The sequence below is a fragment of the Triplophysa rosa genome, linkage group LG14, assembly GCF_024868665.1.
Source record: "Triplophysa rosa linkage group LG14, Trosa_1v2, whole genome shotgun sequence".
NCBI lineage: Eukaryota > Metazoa > Chordata > Actinopteri > Cypriniformes > Nemacheilidae > Triplophysa > Triplophysa rosa.
This window is the reverse complement of record NC_079903.1, coordinates 10,056,044-10,076,365: the sequence shown is the minus strand read 5'-3', so window position 1 is coordinate 10,076,365 and position 20,322 is coordinate 10,056,044. Positions and strand designations below refer to the sequence as shown.

General features: G+C 38.4%; 1 protein-coding gene across 1 annotated transcript; it reads right to left on the bottom strand.

The window, feature by feature from the left end:
- Positions 1–80: 80 nt before the first annotated feature.
- Positions 81–8,471, bottom strand: si:ch211-149e23.4 (uncharacterized). The gene is made up of 14 exons (XM_057351584.1): positions 8,311–8,471; positions 6,234–6,560; positions 5,829–6,137; positions 4,759–5,046; positions 4,529–4,676; positions 4,185–4,354; positions 3,814–4,101; positions 3,313–3,621; positions 2,187–2,474; positions 1,863–2,019; positions 1,589–1,749; positions 1,431–1,506; positions 1,099–1,132; positions 81–998 (listed from the first exon to the last, which is right to left on the bottom strand). The coding sequence occupies exons 3-14, from the start codon at positions 5,980–5,982 to the stop codon at positions 852–854; spliced, it is 2,220 nt and encodes a 739-aa protein (XP_057207567.1). The 5' UTR covers positions 5,983–6,137; positions 6,234–6,560; positions 8,311–8,471; the 3' UTR covers positions 81–851.
- Positions 8,472–20,322: the final 11,851 nt, after the last annotated feature.

Below are 20,322 nucleotides of genomic sequence, written 5' to 3'. Positions count from 1 at the left end.
AAAACTTTGTGAAAAAATGTATTGTTAAAGCATTTTGCGGTTTGACTAAACTTTTGCCAGATAAACACAGACTCGACGCATATTTGTCAAGAATTTTATTATCTTGTTTATGCGAAACAATATTTTCCCTGAAATATAATATTTAGAGAATGAAAAGCAAGATGAAGGGAGTTTGATGAAGGTGGTAATGTTGGAGTAACAGTAAGCAACAAACGGATCAAGAATGCCAGCAATGTGATTATGATTCTAGTCATATGCTGCAGGATCAACAGAGGGCGCTACTGCGTTACATTTTTACTTCAGCAGTTTGTGTGCTGAAAGCACAGTTTGCATAGCAACAAGGTAGAAGACACCAATCTTTATCAAACTTAAAGAAAAGCTCTAAATCTTTGTAAATTAGATGATCAGACTGTAAAGAAGTGAAATAAAAAAATGCTCATCTTTATACAAACATAGCTGCCTTATAATACAACTAAATCATAATGCTGAGAGTGGTCCTAGTACAAAAAGTGGTATTGTGCCTGGAAAAAAGAAAACAAATGTAAACAGATTGCATTGTTTCATATACACAGTGTTGTCAAAAAGTCTAAAACCATAAGTGAGGACTCTTTTATTTTGAATTGAGCTGACATGAACTCAAGTTTGTGCAAAACCTCATCATTTGTTACCCCAGCATGAGTTGAGAATGTTTTCAAATGTTATATAACAGGATTAAACTCGTGTAACAAAATGCAAAAAAAACCTGCAGAGTTTTGAATCCTAAATCTTTCCGGGTTTAAATTTCACAGTCCAACTTTTGGACCCCACAATGCATGTGGGTGAATATATACAGTACATCAAACTCGGAGGCCTCACACAGTGCTTTTAACATCAAGAACAATAGAATAATGCACAAGCTCGGCGTAGTCCGGGCCCGTCCCGCACGGAAGCACCGTCTTCTCCGGGGACCGTGGGTCCTGCATGAGGGCTGCTAGAGACTCACGTTCTCTCCTGTTTTTCTTTTGCAATAAAAAGAAATGAAATGAGATTGTGGTGGTTAAACAAACAATTGAGCTGTTTACAATTCTAATACAATAACATTTGCCTTGTCAGTGTTACCTTGTTTGACGGGTGGCTTTTCCCACTTGGTTTACTGAAAATAAAAAAATACAATAGACATTTATAATGATAAAACAGCCATCACAGATACTTCGAAATCATCTGTCTCCACCACCGAGACAGGAAAGAGTAGTTTAAGTCGCGCGAGTAAGTGAGCTGTGGTCAATGCGGTGGTGTTCTTGCCAGCCTGCACAAGCCACTACGTATCCTGTTTATGAACACTATGCGTGTCGATGGTCTAGGTAAGATACCTCACGTCCTGTTTGCCTCCACTGCGCTCACCTGTATAACAATATTTCAACAAAGCGTTTGGAGAAAATGAGCCTGCTCACCAGAGAACACACAAAACAACAGTCAGGATGAGTGTTATGGCCACGGCCGATGAGAAGCAGGTGGTGACAAATATCACTGTGTAAGATGAAACAAACAACGTGTCAATTCTCTACTTTGCTTCTGTATATTTTGAAGTACTAACAGCTGGAATACTCACTGTGTTGAGTCTCTTCGCTACTCACATCCATTCGGATGGAAACAGTAGCCGTGTGGTGATGGTACGAGACGTGGCAGATGTACAGTCCTGCATCCAGTTCAGAAACTGGTTCTGTAAACACCAATGCCATACCAACAGTGTGTGCAACTGAACCATCTTCCCTGAGAGAAGAAAGAGGCATGTCTTATAATATTTATGCAATTTAAAAGTGCTGTGTCACCGTACCATTACTGGGTGTTCATCTTACAGATTTTATGAGGGTGACTCGGCTTACCTGTAACATTGAGTCTTGTATGACGGTGCATTGCCATGAGCCCTCAGAAGTATCTTCTGATAAGAGAGGTTTTCTTGCAACGTCACTCTGTGCTCATGGTGCCCGGGGGTTCTACGATAAAGAGTGGTTTTGTTTAAGACCTCAATAGATGAGATAGCTGTGTGGAAGATAAAGCAGATTACATTCAGCAAATAAAATCAGCCACACCAATGCATTCAATAACATAATCGCATTAAAAGCATAATAATACCAAATACCAAAGTTAATTTAAAGTTACATTAGCTGTATTTTTAAAATTGACATTGAGAAAATACATTTCCTTACAATATTTTGGAACATGTATTGTTTGTCTCTCATCTTTGCCATGCTTGTTCTGGATCACACATATCAAATCCTTCCCCTCATACTGACTGAGCTGAAACTCGAAAGTGGAATTGACTTGCACATTAATTCCATTGTACGTTGACGGAACGGTTGGCTGAACGATGGTGTCGTCGTCAGGAAGGATCCAGGAGACGTTGGGTTTTACACCGTCACCACTGTACTCACACACTGCATGCCATAGACGGTCATATAACTCTTCCCCTACAAACAGTCGACTCGTAGACAAACCTGAAAAAAGAGAGTTTAAAACGTAGAATAGAATGAAAATGTTGGCATCGTTTATTTATCCTCAGGCCTTTTGTCTGTAAGCAAGTTATATACAGTACAGCAGTGTGTCTGAACTTCTCATTGCATACAATGAAAGTGAATGGTGACCTTATCTGTCAAGCAAGATTTTTGAGACAAAATACCCTCTGTTCCTCACAATGGAATATTTGAAATGTGGTATATGGGTATTACTACAACTTTTATGATGCTTTTGTGGTGCATTTTGTTCCATGAGTCTCTGGTCCCCATTTACTTTCATTGTACGGAAGGAAGCAGCACGAACACTCACGCTTCAAACTTTGTTTCATTTACTCACCTTGTTTCACGCACAAAAAAGATACAGGTTTGGAATGACATGGGAATATGTATGATACAATATCATTTTTGGGTGAACTGCCCCTTTAAGTCTAGCGTTTCCATTATATACAAACAGCACATACTGTAAAAAGCAAGAAATTGCAGAAAACTACTGTAGAAAACAGTATTACTGGCAGCAGTAAAAGCATTCTGGGAACCAAAATTAGAAAAAAAAAAACAGAAAAAGGTTGATGAGGATTTCTGGTCCCCAGAATGCTTTGCATGAGACTGTTATTTTATAGTTTTTTCTGTAAAGACTTATTCATGTTTAATGTTCATTTATCTTTGAACAAACTGTTGCCAATACATGAGATAAATATATATCTACAGTAAGTTACTGGCAACTAGCTGCATAACTACAGCAATTTTTTTTTACAGCAGCTTACAGATCAGTGTAGTTTTGCAGTGATTTAGCAACACTAAAACATACACTAAAACATACCTAATGATGGGAGGTCAATACTCTTTTTCTCTGGTTTCTCCAACCCAAGGTGCTCGACCGCACAGGTCACGGTGCAGCCGCCATACAAGTAAATAGGAATGTGTGCCACGCTCTCTGCGATCACCATATGACTCTTCTGAGACTCAGACTGACTCATTACGAGCTCAGAACTGATGTCAATATCACAGTTCTCTGTACCCCAGCTGATGGTTACAGGCGGTCTTTCACTCTCCACCGAACAAACCAGCCCTGCGTATGCAGTGTCGCTCTCCCATTCAATACTGGAGTGCAGTGTTATATTTGGCCTTGCTGCAAAAAAAAAGAGTAAATTTGATTTAATAGTTTGACTGGAAGCTGTAGATATGCTACATAGCCATGGATAACGTCTGCGTCTCATCAGAAAGATTTTTTTGTCATAATTCACAATTTTGCATAATTCATAATTGCGTAACTCACTATATTTGAAGTGTTTTTATGTTAATGTAGCCATCATTGACTTACCACAAACAGGAAGACTGACTTGTCGTTCCTTTTTGCCGGTTAGAAGAAGATGCTCGACTACACACTCAATTGTGTATTCACTGGGCATGCAGACGGGCACAGTCAACACACTTCTGACAGAATGTGATCCGTTACGGGTAGTGACATCAGAGTGAATCGTACTGTTCAGCTCATGGGGAAAAATCCAGGACACGTTCGCAGCAGGAGATGCGTTTAAAGCCAAACACTCAATGCGTAGGTGGTCTGAATTCTCCTTAAGAGTCAAACTAATGTTTGGGGGAAATGACACTGAAAAACAAAAGCAGATTGAGTTGTTACACTACATGCTTTCTAATTGACAGCTTCGGCTATCATTTTAAAACCTTTTATACCTGGCAATAGGACTTTTGGTTTTGCTTCAACTGTAAACTGCAAGGTGGCCAAATGTTTTCGATATGAGGCCTGACAGACATATTCTCCTGCATGGTGCAGCTGCAGAGGTCCTCTGATAAAAAGATCATCGCCAACCACACTCACATCCTCAGGCAGCGGATGACCGTCCCTTGATGAAGCAGAAACAAAAGTACAGAGTTTTAATACATTTACAGTGTATGCTGTATTTAGCATATTATATATTTTGATATTCCCCTTGATTGATATTGTAGAGTATGGATGGATTTGAAAAAAGCAGTTTCACTTGAGTATGATTTCAATAGATGTGTTTAATGAATCTTACTTAACACAGCTGGTTTTATAACTTGGTAAATCGCCCAAAATTTCCATTCTGATTCTAACGTTTGTGTCCTCCAACTGAAATGCCAGTGACGTTTCATTTTCATTGTTTGTAGTAAGACTGTGATCCTTAAGCTTAAGCGAGGAGAGATCTATAGCAATAAAAACATGATTTACACATTAGAGAGGCTTTCAAAAATATTGCTTGTGCTTTTCTCTCAAGTTTGTACTCACAGTACGTTGGTAAAGTAACAGTCCTCGTGCTCATAAAAGGAAGAAGCGCATATTCAAAAACGCAAGTGATGTTTTCGCCCTCATAAAGCTCTGATGGGAACCGGTATGAACTTGTGACTGTATCCGGTTTTGAGATGTTTCTGTGTAATGGTGGCGTGTTTTTTGGTTCAGGCAGCATCCATGTGATGTTTGGATGAGGTCGTCCCCCAGCTGCTGTGCAGATGACCTCTTGGAAGTCTTCTTCTCCTTCTTGGACCAGGATTGTCTCCATGGTCATAAGAGGAGAAACTGGTAAAGTGGAGGAAAGTGCAAGTAAGGACAGGATATGATACAAATATTTTCTTTTCTGTTTTAAAAGCTGAAAAGGTCACATGGATGTTTAATATAAGCTGATATTCAAGTTGTTTCAGCTCTTCCATTTGTTTACGAAGCTGTTGGAGATTCAATATCTTCAAGATACCTTCAATATTAACTATAGTAAACTGTAGTAAAATATAGTTGTTTTAACATTACCGAACCTGTATGACTTTCTTTCTTAGAACACAAAGAAGATATTTTGAAGAACGTTGGTAACCGAACAAAACTGACCCCCATTGACTTCCATTGTAAGGACACAAAACACAGAGGCATTTCTCAAAATATATTTTTTGTGTTCCACAGAAGAAAGAGTCAAATACAGGTATAGAATGACATGAGGGTGAGTAAATGGTGATAAAAAAATTATTTTAGGGTGAAATGCCCCTTTAAACAAGAGCTTTGGACTTGGAGTCCTTACAACAGAAGCCAAAGCTTTGAGCTTTGAAAATCAAAATCAGAACTAACTGTTGTGATTGTTCTCAAATTGATCTCAAAAGAAGGTCTACTTGGTCTAGCTTCATAATATGTGACTTGTGGTCAGACAGCTGCTTCAAATATGAGGGTGAGACGGGAAACACTCGCAACACCCGCATAGGCCACCTTGAGCAGACAGAAAGTGTACTTTCTGAAAAAAGCCCACTCTTGCTTTTTATGCTTTGACATTCATCTACAGTATTTTTAATGTTTAGCAACACTGTTAAATCAGAACTCACCGAATGTATCCACCTCTATGTTGGCTTCTTTAGGTTCAGTAAAGGCTGGATGTTCAACGACACAGGTAACAGTACTCTCATTATTCAGAATTAGAGGGAAGCGAAGAACACTGATTGAACTGGTTGTGCCATTGGGGTGAACAACATTCATCATATTCACAGAGAAGATGTCATCTCTTGGAGGCGCACCAGAGGTCTTCCATCTAATAGAAGCCTCAGGCTTGGCATTGGAGGCAGCACAAGTGACAGCTTAGTGGAGAGTCCCGTTCACAACTTCTTTCTTGACAGCGATGTCAACATCAGGCCGGGCTTAAAGACAAGAGAACAATTTTTTGGAGGTTGCGTTCCTTTAATATTTCAAACCCCCATTCAAATACACTCATGATCATTTCATCTGGTACTCACCAATAACACTAAGGAACATGGTGCCCTTAGTTTCATCCTCATCCGAGTTGAAGACGCATGTATATTCTCCCTCAACCTCGAGACCTGTTATGCTCATTTTCACAGTGAGGTTGGTAAGCGATGCTGGGATGCCAAAGTTTTCTTTGTTGAGAGGAACGTGACCATATTTGTAGCCTGCCATTTTCTTCGCACGGTTTGAAGAATCCAGACGGTTCCAGGAAGAGAATGAGATTTTACTTTGCCCGGTGTACATACAATGCAGGTAGACGTCTTCCCCCACAATCCCTGTCACAGTTCGGTCGAGAACCAAATCGCTGGACTCTGAATCTATGAAAATGTAGGACAAGATTTCATAAAGTAATCATTATGGCCACAACTAACTTTGTTTGTTGTTTATTGTTTATTTACATGCTGTCCCATGCTAAAACTACATAAAGCAGACATGGGGAAGTGACAACATTGGGCACGTCTAAGAAATTTAATTTCATAATTTGTGATAGGGCAGACAACAAAAGCATTTTTTTAAAGGGATAGTTCACCCAAAAATGAAAATTCTGTCATCATTTACTCCCTCTCAAGTTGTTCCAAATCTGTACGAATTTCTTTGTTCTGCTGAACACAAAAAAAGATATTTGGAAGAATGTTTGTAACCAAACAGTTCTGGGTCACTATTGACTACTAGGAAAGAAATCTACAATGGTAGTCAATAGTGCCCCAAAACTGTTTTTTCCCCACATTCTTTAAAACATATCCTTTTGTGTTATACATAAAGAGATTTATGTAGGTTTGGTACAATGTAAGTAAATATCATATTTGGGTGAACTATTCCTTTAACATACCCATTTAACACTGCCCAGTGTAAAATAAGTCCTGAATTCAAATTCTCATTTTAATTCTCCTTAGCTACACATTGTATGGGTATGTTTAAGCATTTCTTTGGCCAGACCCGACTCAACCTGTGATAACTACATCACATGTAGCGTGTTATAAGTCTGGGATGAGAATTGAGTTGCTTTGCATTCTCAAGAGGAAGCAGATGTTTTAGGTTTTTCAGTCATGTGACGCAAGACTTTCCAAAACAGGTCTTAAACACACGTGTCGCGTGTTGCTGTAAACCGCACGAGTACTACTGTACTCTACCTGATTCACTGTCAGATTTAACCCATTTACATTTAAAGGCTGTTCAAAATCACAGGTGCTATAAGCATCATCACTTCATTGATTTAATGATGTCAGACATATCAAAACCGCTACAATCCAGAATGATGTAAATAACTCAAATCAATACATATAAACTTAGAAAATACCCAAAAGGTCATTTTTAGTCTCCAAAAAAGCAGTCTTGTAATCTGCATTATTCTGTCTGCTGGCCAATTTAAAACCCACCCTGTCTACATTTTTCCCCTAGGGGTGTAATTTCATCAGCTCTGCCGAGTATACAAGCCAGACATTTGTTTCCATGCCCCTGGATTTATTGGGTTCAGGATAACAGGGATGGGTGGTTAAATGCATGCAAGTAATGAAGTCCAGTAGTCCACACAAGAAAAGTGGAAATGCCTAAAGAAGAATCTGTGAGATGATCTTCCTATTTCTATTTGTTGCATGCAGCTTCTTCTCAATGCATTATTTATTAAATGAAATACCACATACTCAAAATTCAGTTGTGCAGTAAGAGGAAAACTTATAAACAAATTATAGGCCTGTGTAAACAAAGAAAAACTATATTTTTTGTGCATCAGAGTCATACTCTGTCAGTACACACTGTCAATATAATGCCATAAACTTTCAGCAGAACCTGAAAAAATGGTTGATGTTATAAATAAATATTAGTTTAGTGCATCCTGTCATGACATTTATTAATAAAATCATGTAAAGTTATGTGTTTAAGGGCTTACTAAAACTCAGAATAATTGTTACATTGTTTTACTGTTGCAGCTTTTAATGTTTATATAACCATTTAGATGAACCCATAAAAAGTCTGTATTGGTCCTGCTTTAAGAATTAAAATAAGCTTCTCAAAAGGGTCAGAAGATACACACAGAAGAAAGGATTAAAACCTGATCGAACATAAACTTACCTTGCATATCCCTGCTGTGAGCAAGATTCAGAAAAATCCCTAAAATAAAAAATATTGGCAGCCCCATGTTGAAGTCATTAAACAAAGCAACTGAAGCAAAACTACCTGAGTGTGTGCGCCAGGTTGTGTGTGTGTGTAATTGAGTCTGTCAGACAGAGGCCAGAGACAGCTGTCATACAAGTGTGTGTGTGTGTGTGTGCGTGTGCGTGTGTGTGTGTGTGTGTGTGTGTGTGTGTGTGTGTGTGTGCGTGCAAAAATAGTCAAGTTTTGAATAACCCACAAACTGCTCATATCTACTGTGTTTAACAAAAAAATCTACAAAACTAATCTCATGCACATTTATTTTAAGTGAAGATATGATATGGCAACTTTCGCATGTAATTTATGCTGTAACAGCCTGTTTCGGTAATGACAAAGATATAACAAACCTGAAAAAGATAAACTACCAATATTTCTGTTTATATACTGATCACATTTTCTCTGGAAATCGTTTAAAGTTATTGGGTTGCACTGGAGAAATGTGTGCGGTTATAATATTGCAAATTGAAATGGGTAAATTCTTGTGAAAATGTTTTTAATTGTAAAAAACACAAGAGAAAGAGAAAAATCTACATTTGGCTATGCAAGTTGTCAGTTAGTCTTAGTCACACATCCACTTTCGATACGTCTCATTTGAGTTGTTCGCCTCTCGGAAGACTACACAAACACTGTTGACTCAGCAGATGATGGAGCACAGAGATGATGTCTGAGGTTTCAACGACATTTTCACTCATTCAACGAACAATGAGAACGAAGTTTCAGTCCACGGCAGACAATTAGCTTGAGGTTTCTCAGTTTCCAACTTCAAACGTGTCAGGTGTTTGCCGCTTGTCCTCTTGAGATGTAGAGACAAATGAGTCAATAACACTCACTGTGGGTTGTTATTACTGTGCATAAAAACGTGTTGCTTTCCGATACAGAAATGAAAGAAAATGTCATATTTTTTGTATTCTCAGACTGGCACAGACACACACGTTCACAATGAAGCACACAGATTTACACCACAGAATGACGGTTTTAAAGGTAAACAGGAAGACCAAGAGCCAAAGCATCAACCTCAGCGTGAGGTTCCTGTCAGTGTGCGTTAAAATCTCCTTTAAAGGCAGTCAGTGGAGCTGGTGCAAAACAGGCCGTCTGTATTCATCACAATTTACAGTCTTCATGTCAGGTTATACCTCATTTCGAATGGATGCTGAAAATGTCATTAGCCCGACTGGTCTGATATTGTCACATCTCAAAATGGAGAGAGGACCATAAATTATTTAGGTAAAATGACTAAAAAGGTATTTTTAGCTTAAAATGATTAAAAAACATTACAGAATGAAATAATGTTTCATTTTCATGTAATTATTGTTGATGCAGAGTCTGCTTATGCTGTTTGTTGTATAAAACAAGCGGTCAAAAAGCTTAATAAACTATTTGATCCCATCTTTAAAAATTACCTTTGGTATAGCAAAATATAGATTACAGATTGATAACACTGAATATTATTTTCACCAATTGTCACATTTTAAAATGACCTGAAAAAAAGATTTTGCAGTGTATATCACACAGGAACACATGTGGTGTATAGCTTCCCTTTGACACAGCTGACAGCTCATAACTATTGTGGAAACTCTTTGTTAGAAGAAACAAAAAAAGAGAAATAATACAAAACGATTACTATAAGATTATGGTCAGAAGTTAGCAGGGAAAAACATACCAATGCCCCTACTGGCATTGATAACAGATGGTAGATGATTTGGTGTCTGCTCATGACTCCTGAGAGGACAGAAGGAGCCAAGCTTCTACCCACCATGCCTGGCAGATCCTACACCTCTCTTGTTCACTGTTCTCTATAGAAAGCAAACTAGGATGCTTTTATCATGCCAACAAAAGCTGATGTCCTAACATTGGGGCGTCCACTTTTTTCTGCCAAAGAATATGAGTCGAAGATCCGTTTCACAGAGACGCTCTTGAGAAGTTGTGAAACTCCGATTGTTTTGGTCTTACGGGACTGGGCCTGCAGTTAGCACATGCTTGGGAAAAGAAGCTGTCACGTAGTCTGCTGGTGCGGGTTCTGATGCTGCGGTATCTCTTTCCTGATGGAAGGAGTGTGAACAGACCGTGACTCGGGTGGATAGTGTCTCTAGTAATCTTCGGAGTTGGATAATAATACGGCTTCGGTGTGAGTGGTCCATGTGAGCTCCTCTGTGATATTGACACCAAGGAACTTGAAACTGTTGACTCTCTCCACTGGTGCTCCGTTGATGGTGATAGGACGGTGTTCTCTGTCTTTCCTCCTAAAGTCCACCACCAGCTCCTTGGTCTTACTGACGTTGAGAGAGAGGTTGTGTTCTTCACACCAACGTGACAGAGCGTGCACCTCTTCTCTGCAGGCTGTTTCGTCAGCGTCAGTGATCGGACCTACCACCGTTGTGTCGTCGGCAAACTTTATGATGGTGTTGGAGCTGCATGTTGCCACGCAGTTGTCTGTGTACATGGTGTACAGGAGTGGGCTGAGAAAACATCCTTGTGGTGCTCCAGTGTTTAGGGTCAGTGATGAGGAGGTATTGTTGCCAATTCTGACTACCTGGCGTCTGCTAGACAGGAAGTCCAGGATCCAGCTGCACAGCAAGCTGTTTAAGCCCAGCACCCGGAGTTTCACATCTTGCTTGGAGGGCACAATGGTGTTGAATGCAGAGCTGTAGTCAATAAACAGCATTCTCACATATGTGTTCTTTTTTTCCAGGTGGGAAAGAGCAATGTGTAGTGTATGTGCAATGGCATCATCAGTGGAGCGGTTGTTGAGGTGAACCTGCGACCACAAAGCACAATGGATTTTGCACAAAGAACAATTGCATGCGATTTGTGTAAAAAAATGCATTTTTAAAGACATAAATTTGAACTACCAAATACACAAAGTATTAGCTTAGGTAGTTAACTTAACAATAAAAAAACTTACCTGTTTGGCTGATGCTAAATAGGCCACACAACCTAGAGGTTAACAAAAAGCCAAACTATTAAGACAATATATTAAGTGTCTTCTGAAAGTATTGCATCCCTTCTAAAATATTTATTGTATCAATATATTAATGTTAATATATAAAATAAAAAATCGGAATACAGAAGATACTGTTGATAATCCAAAGTTCTGGGTTTGTTTTGAATTTAAGAGTATTACACGAGTAAATGAGTTTATGAAGATTGTCTGCCTGGCAGGATGTTAGGATATTCATTACATGGCAAGTAGTTACAATCTCCTTTCAAGCAAGCATTTTTCCATTATTTCTTTGAGCTGACACAGCAGAAAATCCACACGCAACCTGTGAATGAGACTATAAAGTTCTGTATGTAGGTGAAAGGCATGGGAGGGGGAATCGATAAACTTCTTAAAGCTGAATCAAGCTGAATCATACATAAATGCTCAACAAACTGTGTGACGGCCCAGCTATCTCTCTGAGCCCTGGGGAATGCGTTTAAAACAGTCAGCATTCTACCTGACCGGCCAACCAGATTTCATAGATTTTAATGAGGCCAATAAAACTTTATGGTGTGCTGTTTTTAGCGAAACGATGAATCATTTCCAAAATATGTCTATCATAATGAGTACTTTATCAAACCAGTGTCATTTTTAAAAGGAAACTTTCTCAGGAAAGCACATACTGTAAATGTCATCAATCATTCAAAGAGCAAGATACAGCGTATTACTGCCATCTATGGGCAAACTGACACATGTTCATTATTCCAGTGTATCTCAACCTTTGACACTATCCACAACATTATTTTGTCTTGAACTACATTTATTCATTACGCAGCCATAAAAGTAGCGGTTACATTTCTGATTACTTCTAATTAAATATTATTTATGATATTTATACTGTCATTTTAGGTAGAATCACACAGCACACACACATCTTGTTTTATAATGAAAAATGCAACCAAATAGAAACTCTCACTTCACCCTTAAACCGTTGTCCCGTGAGAGCTGCGTGTGTGCTGATCTAATAAATTTAAAGTCTTGCTCATTTAAAATGTTCTGTCACACGGCAACAACCCGATAATTAGCATTATTGATTTGCCTCTTAAGGTGAATGCATAAATGTTTTAAATGCAGAATTTATAGTCTCACATGCAGGCTTTTGATGCTGAAAATAGCTTAAAGGTCCAGTGGAGGATCTGGAGGACAGAAATGCTGAATAATATTCACAACTACAGTATGTCTTCAGAGGTGTATAAAGACCTTACATAACGAAGCATCATGTTTTTATTACATTTAAATGAGCTATTTCTATCCATGCACCGCGGTTTTGGCTAGAAGGGATACAGCTACCGCATCATTTTTGTCACTGTGACAACAGTTAATTACTATTTCTGTATTATTGTAAGGTTAGGTTTAGGGTTGGGGTAGGTGTAGGCATTAGCTAATGTCATTTATTATCATTTTATGGCGAGATTTTGCATCACTTCCGGCCGTAGCTGTATCCATTCGTGCCACAACCATGCACCGCGGGTCCCCTTGCATGGAATTCGCCATGTTGTTTCTACAGTAGCCCTAAACGGACAAAATTCTCTACAGAGAGCGTTTCATAAATACGTTATCTCGCACGTGAAAACGCGATGACATCGTCAGCCACCATAGTGCTCCGAGAAGGAGGAAATGGGGGAATGAGCCATTGGTTTCAATTTACAACCTCACCGCTAGATGCCGCTAAATTTCATTTTTTAATTTTGAATGGACATTTCTATAGCATCCCAACACAACTTTTATTGTGACATAACAATGCCAATACTTTTTTACTCTCTTTTTGTACCGTATATTCTGTCTGTTAGAATTCACATGACTAATAGTAATAGTAAATCAACTACTATTCTGGTTGCGTTCTGGGCTAATACCACAGCTGCAGTAAATCACTGCCAATGGCAGGATCGATTCCTCTAATAGGCCAAAGTTAATTACAAGTAATTAGTCACGTACTGTTAACACTAAATGTGAAGCAGTTGCGGTTAAAGTCCCACAGCATTTGCTCTTTTTGTCATGAAAATGACTTTCTGTAGTTTAGCTGGTACAGCGTTTGCAACTCCACAGGTTGAACACATGTACTAATACCTTGAATGCACTTGGTTGATTTTAGAAAATCAATAACAATCGATATTTAGCAGTTAATTTAACACAATCAAAGGCTATGAGCAGAAATTGTTGTGCTTAAATCTATAATAAATAAAACATCTCTGGTGGTTAATTGTCTTTATACACAGCTTCTTTTTCAGCAGTTCTGATCAATGAACAGATGCTATAATTTGTATTTTTGTACCGTCTGACTGGCCTTTCCTGTTTGCAATTTTGAGATGCAAAAGCCGGCTATAATTCAGTCAGAGCAACCTCACTATACGCCACACTCTCACAAATTTAATTATTAAAAGCAAAGGCACACATTACTTGGGTTGGTTTGCCCACTAAATATATTAATCTCCACAAGGGCATTCTTCTGACTGACTATATATATTATATAGCTGTTGTTTTAATCATGAAGAAAACAAAATACTTATGATTCTTTAAGAAACTTTAAGATTCATATGAGTTATACTTAACAGTGAATCCCAAATGTATTGTATGGGTTATGTGTATCCATGGAAATCACCAATATGTAAGATAAAACTGCAATGACGGGACTTTTGTTTCATAATTTATGGTTCATGAATTAACTTACAGTCTTGTTATAACTACAGCTTCCAACAAACGTCTTAAAAACCTACCAAAGTGGAAACTTTTGTCACCTCTGTGCATTTACATATCAGTCTTTTTTACACAAATAACTTAATAAACTTTTCACAGGTCGAGTCAGTTATACACAAGCATAGAGAGCTCTAACACCCAAGCCGTGATCGCCAAAACAAATATACAGATCTCCAATTTGACATGCAGCCCATCCGTTAAACCAGTGAACTGTAGGTTCTTGTGGTCAGTCATTAAAACATGTGAGCTTTAACTCCTACAGTAGTGACTCACTTGTCCAGCAGCTGTTTAATGGCCTTCCACAGCTAAACCTAAGAGTAAAAGACTTCATTATTCACAATTTTAGAGTCTGACATTTTGCAGCAAACAGTTTGGAGACCTAGAATTTTGGGTCAGTAAAAACAGTCTGACTGGAGCCAGACGGTTTTATTGCATTCTGGCGGTATACAGGCACAGAGAAATGAAATTGCATTGTCACGGTTTCCAGAGCCTTTATGCCTGATAAAGGAGTGACATAATTGTACGAGCCCTCTGGGTAGCGCGGCCGGTGGTGGATTTAATAAAGTGACTGGGCGCCCAGGCAAGACAGAAGGCACTGAGCTGTCAGAGAGCCCTTTGTTATCCAGACACATTGAGACTCAACTAATTTAAGCTCTATATTACTTCATGATTCAGATTTACAACCAGTGGGGTTACAAAAACACAGAGGACTTTCGGTTTCAAAGATAATTGAATTACTTGGTTATTTAAAAAGTTTGCTTACATGGAGAATGCAAATGTCATTTTTAGGCCATCTTATATCGCCAAATTTACTACAAAATTTCACAATCAAACGCAGCACGCTTGCATCGGCCATTAGATAAATAAAACCCCGGGCCAACAGACAATTTTGAGATTAAACAGCATCTGCTTGTCGCTGTAAAGAGTTCTGGCCTCTTTGCTTTTTCAAACAATGCTATGCTTGAACAACACACAAAATGTTATATTGTACTTTAATGATTTAATGGTTTATGTTTTATTCAGAATTCAAACAACTTTTAAAGTAAAATCCTCAACTAAAACATTTTGGCAATACATTAACAGTACGACTCCCTCAATGTGGTATTGATTTGAAAACTGCAACAGCGGCCCAGAGGAGAAATGACTTTGGAGAAAACAAAAACGCCAAGGTTACATGATTACTTCCTCGCTCGCGAGTAATGCTTGAACATTTCTTCTCCGTTTCCTCCACAGTTCATCTTTCTTCCTGTGGAATTTTAGTTGGCACGGGCACATAATAGAGCATTCAGGGTCAATATGGACTTATTTATTGTATGTTTAAAGAGCTGTAGGCACGGTTAAATGCTCCAGTCTACATTTGCATTCTTACCATTTTTCTCCTCCTCATTATGTTTCTTGGCAATGTGATTGAAAATCTTTGCCATGTGGTGCGTCGTACACCAAGCTGCTGGTTGCTCTGACAGGGAGAGTCTATTTTGCTTCCTCTCGCACAGCAGGCCAAAACAGAGCCTGACTTCTGACCGTCACAGCGGGAATGCAGAACAGCCCAATGCTAAGTCCCTATAATTAGGGCGTCAAGCTGCTTGACTTTAATGGCTTTTAAAGGCTGGATTTTCCTCTCACATTTAATCATAAGCAATTTATTACAATGTTTAACCTCATCTCTCCTCCCTGTTATTGTAGAGATGTATTTTGCGGGAAACCAGTTTAATGAGAGAGCAACTGTTTTAAAACAAGGACGTCTTTATCACGGCCTGGTCAATAATAATGGAAAGAAATAACTAATACTATCTAAGATACTGTAAGCCTTATGAAAGTTAACCCAAAAACATGTTTACTACACTTTTTTATAATAAAATGAAACTATGGTAAATGTTTGTAGGGGAATGGCTACCGCAACATGCATTCACATACACTATTTTTTATTATTAGGAGTTGCTGTAAAAAGAGGTTGCGACATGTTAATAAAATTTGAGTTGCTGTACGTTTCTGTAAAAACCTTTAAAAATTCAAACATGGTGACATGATGACTGGCAGCTAAATACATTTACAGTGTAGCTAAATATAGTCTAGTATATAAATAGATTTTCTGAGCAATTGTAATGCATGCACTTAAAGGTCCAGTGTTTGGAATTTAGCAGCATCTAGTGGTGAGGTTGCAAATTGCAACCACCGGCTCACTTCAACCCTCCCTTTCAAAGCACTATGGCAGCTGACACAGGACTAAGATGTCATCATGTTTTCGCTTCTTTGCCGATGGAGATAACCTATTTACCAAACGCGCTCTGTGGAGCAGTTTGTCCGTGTAGGGCCACTGTAGAAACAACATGGTGAATTCCATGTAAGGGGACCCGCGGTGTATGTAGATAGAAATAGCTCATTCTAAGGTCATAACAACATAGCCTAATGCTTCTTTATGTAAGGACTTTATACACAATACCTAGTTATGTATATTATATTGCATTTCTGTCAACAGATCCTCCAAAATATCACACATTGGACCTTTAACTTCTTTCATCACAAATAAGGAAAATATCTCACAGGAAAACGTAACGTTTTATATGAATTTGTACGAAATAAAGAAAAAATCAAGAATGAAGCTCCACCCTTAACCCAACCCCTAAACCCATCGACTTCTAAAATTCCACGAATTCATTCAAATTAGCCGGTAAAATGGTTACAAACTGCCATCAGATTGTGTTAAAATAAGTCGACAGTTATTCTGCACATGCTCAGTAGTGTCTGTCACAGAGGTTAGTTAAGTACACATACTTCCTTAACCCCACACAATACTCCTTCTGAGACCCGGAGGTTCTCGCCCCTTTTACGGTCCACCTGCCCTTCATTGTAAACAACAGAACAGGTGGAACAAACAAATCAAAATGCCTTGACAACACAATGTGCTCTTCATATAACAAAAGCAGCTGATGTCTGTGTACATAGTAACATTGTATCTTACACATGATGTGATTTTAGTTTTTACTGTAATGTTTTTCCAGAAATTGTTGCCCACCCAAACTGTTCACAGGGCTTTACATGCCACGATCCCAAGTAGAGCGCATGTCATGAGAGAAGCTTTAAATCACACATGTTCCCATTACCAAAACCACAAATTACTGAACTGTGTCGATTCTCAACAGATCCCAGGACCTATAGTCAAATGTTTGGAACTAATATGTTAAAGCCTCCAGGCAGTGCAGCAATGAAAAATATGAGTGAAACTCTCACATTGTCTTTGTTCTCTTTTTCCCTGTGAAGATTAAAACACAAATTTCTTGCCATTGCCTTCATTGAGTTTCTGTACTAAACACGGCTCATTTAGAAAGCAATTAGTGTCCACTGCTTCATTCAAACACGCCACCTCTCATCTGAATATCCATGTCAATGTTTAGATTAATTCTTGAAAAAAGACAGAGATTTACACAGGTGGCACTGTAAGGTGCTTTTACAGCATATCTTTAAAGTAACAAAATTAGAATGCGACAGTAAAGACCTTTTCACTTATTTTAAGTAAAATACAAATGTAATTTTACTGTGACATATAATAATGGTTTACGTATAAATAAAACATATACATTAGAAATATAAAGTTTAAAAAAACGTTTTTTTTTCTCTTTTTTTACAGTGTACAGTATGTGCATGTCCTTGCTCCCTGTTTGCCACTTAGTGTGATGAAAGTGTAAACAACAAACAGTAGTGGGAGTCAATTTGTATATACTAGACAGCGGTTGAGTACCCAGGCCTGTCCCACTCAATGACTTTCCTCCATTCATAGAATGGTGCAAGCCAGGTTTCTATGGCGACAGCATTTTTCTGCCGATGTCAGAAGAACCTCTTCAAACCGTCCAACATTTCTCTGTTTTCCTCCAGAGTTGCACTTATGAAGCACTGACCCAAACTAGTAAGGGAGCAAAACTGTTCTAACATAATTTTCCGTCCAAAATAGCATTGTAAACAAACAAAAAAGTTACCACTTTGTGTTTTATTTATATCCTCTCACCCACTGAATTATTTCATTATTTCCAAATCCATGAGTTTAAACAACTGTCTGACCTGTTGTTTCAAACGCGGCCTTTGATGAGAGCCGTCTGGTTCATGGATTGTGTTCTTTGGCCAACAATGCATTGATCTTGTGCTACTTTGACAACAAAAACAAGGGTAGCTTCCTCTAAAACTTTTACTGGAACCCAGCGGAGTCCCTAATTTCTGACCAGGAAAAACATATGAACAACACTTAAATGATATGAGTAGAAAACACTTGGGTGGGCTATAGCTAATCTCATTTTGACATGAGAGAACATTTGGACGAATAAAAACATGAGATTTATAGATTTCATTTTTGATTTGACAAGTGAAAGAAGTATAGAGATGAAGCTCATGAAAGACAGCTGAAATCAGAGAAGCAGAAGGTAACCGAAGCCCACCAGCATTGAGATATTTATACACAAACTGGACAGACCCACTGGTGAAAGCAGTGATGGATGAGATTGGGGCCATTGCGGTGAGACAACACGACAGCACAAAAGCCATCGTGTTGTAGGGGAGATACTAAAGCCACTTGAGTGTTGAAAGCACGACAGCGGGTTGGACATAAGGGGTGGCTGAGGGTCTGGATGCCTTTTGTAACTTATCCTGGACAAAGGCATTGCTGGATTTGGAATCTGCAGATCCAGATACAAGTGTCAAATTCTGTCATCATTTACTTACTGTTGTATTGTTCAAAGTTTTTTATTTTTATTGCTGTAGAGCACAAAAAGAGAAGATGTGAGGAATGCGCCTTGCTCTTTTCCATGCCATTATTAATGAATAGGATCAACTTTCAAACTTCAAAATAATACAATAAAAATATAAATGGTCCATATAATTTTTGGGATATATTCAGAGTCCTCTGAAGTCAAATGACAGCTTGTTAGAGGAACAGACCCAAATTTATGTTGTTATTGAATGATTAGAGGGACAGTTCACACCCCCCAAAAAACTGTAATCACTGAATCACCGTCGAGTTTTTCCAAATCTATAGATTTCTTTGTTCTGATGAACACAGAGAAAGATATTTGGAAGAATGCTTGTAACCAAACAGTTCGTGGTCACCGTTGACTACCATAGTAGGAAAATCAGATATAAGATATAACCATTTTCATGATTTTATCAAGAATTTAAATTTTTGTGAATACTGAGTTTGTTCTGTTCCTCACATTAAGCAGACTTGAAGTCATGGACCACTTTGAATATTTGCTTTTTTGATCCTTCTTGAACTTTAAACACCCCAGTTCATATTCATTATAATAGCATGGATAAGTGTGACCAGTACAATTTTGAGAATAACAATGTAATGACAGAATCCACGTTTTTGGGTGAACTATCCCTTTAAAAACTGTTGAATGCCATTGAAACAAGCCCAACGGTTTCCATTCCTTAATCTAGTGGGGGGTCTCATTTTACCAGGATCATATTGCGGGATCAATCAACAGCAGAGAGAATTACTCAAGACTGTACTAGCGGGACAGATCCCGTGCTGACTTTGTATGTGTGTTGTGTCTGTGTTTTTGTGTGGTTGGTCAATACGAAGGAGAATAGACAGCATGATGTATCAGGGCTGTGCTGATGTGATCGATTACCTCTCATTGCCAAAAATCTATTTCCCTTCCAAATGATGGAGAGGGTGCTGAGTTAGTCCTAATGGAGGGTGATGCGTCGGGTCAGTAGCCAATAATCGCAGGTGCGAGGAATGCTTAGACATGGGTCTTTTGGGGACGTGGCTCCTGAGTCTTAAGTTTCGTTTTATGATCAAGTTTAGTTTTTAAATCTGGTTGGTTCTCACAGATTGCGGGATGCAAAACTTGATGCAAGAAAGTAACTCTGAATGGCATTACTTTCTCTTTTTTGCAAAGATATATAACATTTTACTGGCAGAAATGGTACAAAACTATCGTTTTGAAGAAAGGACCTTGATTTGGTTGTATGGAAATATTGAAAGACTTAACAATAGTATAATATTTCAAGAGCATGATACACATTTCAATAAAAAATATATAGGGTCAGAAGAGATCAAATTATGAATACTTGGTATACTAGATTAAAACAAGACCAAGAAGTATTTTGTTTTGTGTTATTTTATGCAAGTAGTTTTTGAAAGGTGTCCCAGAGGTCACATTTTAACAATGTGTGTGAGTACTTCTGTTCTTTACAATAAAGCTAAGTCCATTGAACCAAATAATCTCATCCAGATAATGTCAGAAACGGTCAGTCACAAACAC

What these genes read in the sequence shown, in the direction of transcription:
- si:ch211-149e23.4 (XM_057351584.1), bottom strand. Translation starts at nt 5,982, where the DNA reads ATGATGAATGTTGTTCACCCCAATGGCACAACCAGTTCAATCAGTGTT. An exon ending in ACCAAAAGTCCTATTGCCAG is followed by an intron (nt 4,102 to 4,184) that starts GTATAAAAGGTT and finishes TTTGTTTTTCAG; the next exon opens with TGTCATTTCCCCCAAACATT. An exon ending in AGTCAGTCTTCCTGTTTGTG is followed by an intron (nt 3,622 to 3,813) that starts GTAAGTCAATGA and finishes TTTTTTTTGCAG; the next exon opens with CAAGGCCAAATATAACACTG.